This window comes from Empidonax traillii, unplaced genomic scaffold, assembly GCF_003031625.1.
Source record: "Empidonax traillii isolate 1590-97213 ecotype Southwest subspecies unplaced genomic scaffold, ASM303162v1 scaffold1198:size232379, whole genome shotgun sequence".
Classification (NCBI taxonomy): Eukaryota; Metazoa; Chordata; class Aves; order Passeriformes; family Tyrannidae; genus Empidonax; species Empidonax traillii.
Genome location: NW_020956391.1, coordinates 38,696 through 40,886, shown reverse-complemented (window position 1 = coordinate 40,886; position 2,191 = coordinate 38,696). Strand labels below are relative to the sequence as shown.

Here is a 2,191-nt window from a genome sequence, read left to right as displayed (position 1 = left end):
CCCCAGAGTGCCCGAGGGGCTCACGGGCCGTGTTTGTCTCCCAGCATGGAGCGCTACGACCCGAGCAAGAACTCCTGGGAGAACGTGGCCTCCATGGCCGACAAACGGATCAACTTCGGCGTGGGGGTCATGCTGGGCTTCATCTTCGTGGTGGGGGGCCACAACGGGGTGTCCCACCTGTCCAGCATCGAGAGATACGACCCCCACCAGAACCAGTGGACGGTGTGCCGGCCCATGAAGGAGCCCAGAACAGGTGGGACATGCAGAGGGAATTCCTGTTGGGAATGACCTGTCTGAGCTGACAGAACCTGCAGAGCACTGCACTTCATCTGGGGGTGAAGGTCACTTAGTCAGCTCTGGGAAAGAATCATTATTTATCTCTAAAGCCAGCTCATTGATACTGAGCTGTAGCAAAAGTAATGTGGAGTAATATTTCTATTCTACCTCCTGCATTTTCACTGTTTTTGAGGAGGTTTCAGCAGTTGTGGTCACTGTGCTGCTGTATCTGATGGGGACACTCAGTGGTGCATCCCTGTGGTGCAGCTGCAGTTCCATCCCAAGGGGCAGCTCAGTCTCTGCTCCCTGTGAGCAGGGACAGGACCCTGGAATGACTGGAGCTGTGCCAGGGCAGGCTCAGGTGGGATCTCAGGACAAGGCTCTTCCCCCAGAGGGTGGTTGGCACTGAACAGGCTCCCCAGGGCAGTGGGCACAGCCCCAAGGCTGCCAGAGCTCCAGGAGGGTTTGGACAACACTCTGAGGGACAGGGTGGGATTGTTGGGGTGTCCTGGGCAGGGCCAGGAGTTGGGCTGGATGATCCCTGTGAGTCCCTTCCAGCTCAGGCTATTCCATGATTCTGTTCTCCAAGGGACAGAAGAACATTGTTTTATCATAGGAAGGGGCACAAGAGCAGTAAAAAAGGGCTGTCAGACCTGAGCAGAAAGGGCTCTTCACCCATTTTCTCTAAGGACAGCCCAGAGGAGGGGCTGTGCGGGCTCCCTGTTCGGGTGGAGGGTGGGTGGCTCAGTGCCAGCCCTGGCTCACGGTGTGTTTCCCCCGCAGGGGTGGGGGCGGCGGTGATCGATAACTACCTGTACGTGGTGGGGGGGCACTCGGGCTCCTCCTACCTGAACACGGTGCAGAAGTACGACCCCATCTCGGACACGTGGCTGGACTCAGCGGGGATGATGTACTGCCGCTGCAACTTCGGCCTGGCCGCGCTCTGACCGGGGCAGGGCCCCACGGACCTCACTGACAACGGGACCGAGCTGGCTCTGCTTGCAGACAGTCCCTGCGGGGCCCCAGCTGCACCTGAGGAACGTGCCGAGGTTGGGATTAAAATGAGCGCTTGTTTTCTTCCCATAATTGGCCTTTGTTCTTTCAGCAGCAGAGGAGTGCAGAGCTGCCTCACCGGCGGGGTTCAGCTGGCCCCCTCTTGGTGGCAGTGGGGTTTGGGGAGCGCTGTCCACGCCCGGGAGCCGGTTGGAAACTCGTCCATCTAACCCTTTCTAGAGCTTTCCTCTCCTCCTCCTGCCTCCTCTGGAATATGAAGTTTACTGTGCTCGGGGTGAGAGCCGTGTGAGTGTGTGTGTGAGTGCAGGGTTTGCCGAGTGGTGCCTGGCTGTGGCTGCACGTGGAGAAAGCGCCAGTGCTTCATGGGTTTTTTATGACCAGTAACTCAAGGGCTGCCTTGTTTCTGTATCTCAAGGTTTGTAAATAATAAATGCCATAGGATGTTGCCTGTACACTCTCCTTTGTTACCTGCTCACCGGTAGGAGGGCTGGGAGGATCATTAGGATCTCCTTAGGGACATTTACAGGGCAAGTTTCTTGCCTCTCCGTGGCGTTTTTGGGTCTGATGACGAGAAGTCGCATTTTTAACTTTCCCTCCTGTTTTCTTTCTGTGGAGAAATGACTGCTAGGTGGCCTGACTTCACCTTGCTGTGTGTTTTCGGTTGGAATGCCAGGAAAAATCCTAGCAGCAGCATTCCCAGCATGATCCACAACAACCCCTCGAGCCCAGCCCGTCCCATCCTGCCCCCAGGCACACTCGTGTCCGTGTTCCCTGGGACCCCCTTTCTTAAAGAATGTATGATCTGCTTTCTCAGAGTGTTCCCATCTACAAATGGTGCTAAATGTGGGGCTCACAGGGGGGCTCTTCCTGGTGTCAGTGCATAAAGCATGTTTGGGTTGTT

The 2,191-nt window shown here is 56.4% G+C and overlaps 2 protein-coding genes across 2 annotated transcripts in view; one reads left to right on the top strand and one right to left on the bottom strand.

Annotated features, from left to right (window-relative positions):
• The window catches only part of TOGARAM1 (TOG array regulator of axonemal microtubules 1), a 34,053-nt gene extending 34,006 nt beyond the window's left edge, over nucleotides 1-47 (bottom strand). The window contains exon 1 of the mRNA XM_027905721.1: nucleotides 25-47. Coding sequence (XP_027761522.1) covers nucleotides 25-47 — 23 coding nt within the window. The remainder of the gene's footprint in view (nucleotides 1-24) is intronic.
• LOC114069138 (kelch-like protein 28) lies at nucleotides 32-1,243 on the top strand. Its single transcript, XM_027905733.1, has 2 exons — nucleotides 32-253; nucleotides 1,060-1,243. The coding sequence occupies exons 1-2, from the start codon at nucleotides 46-48 to the stop codon at nucleotides 1,221-1,223; spliced, it is 372 nt and encodes a 123-aa protein (XP_027761534.1). The 5' UTR covers nucleotides 32-45; the 3' UTR covers nucleotides 1,224-1,243.
• Nucleotides 1,244-2,191: the final 948 nt, after the last annotated feature.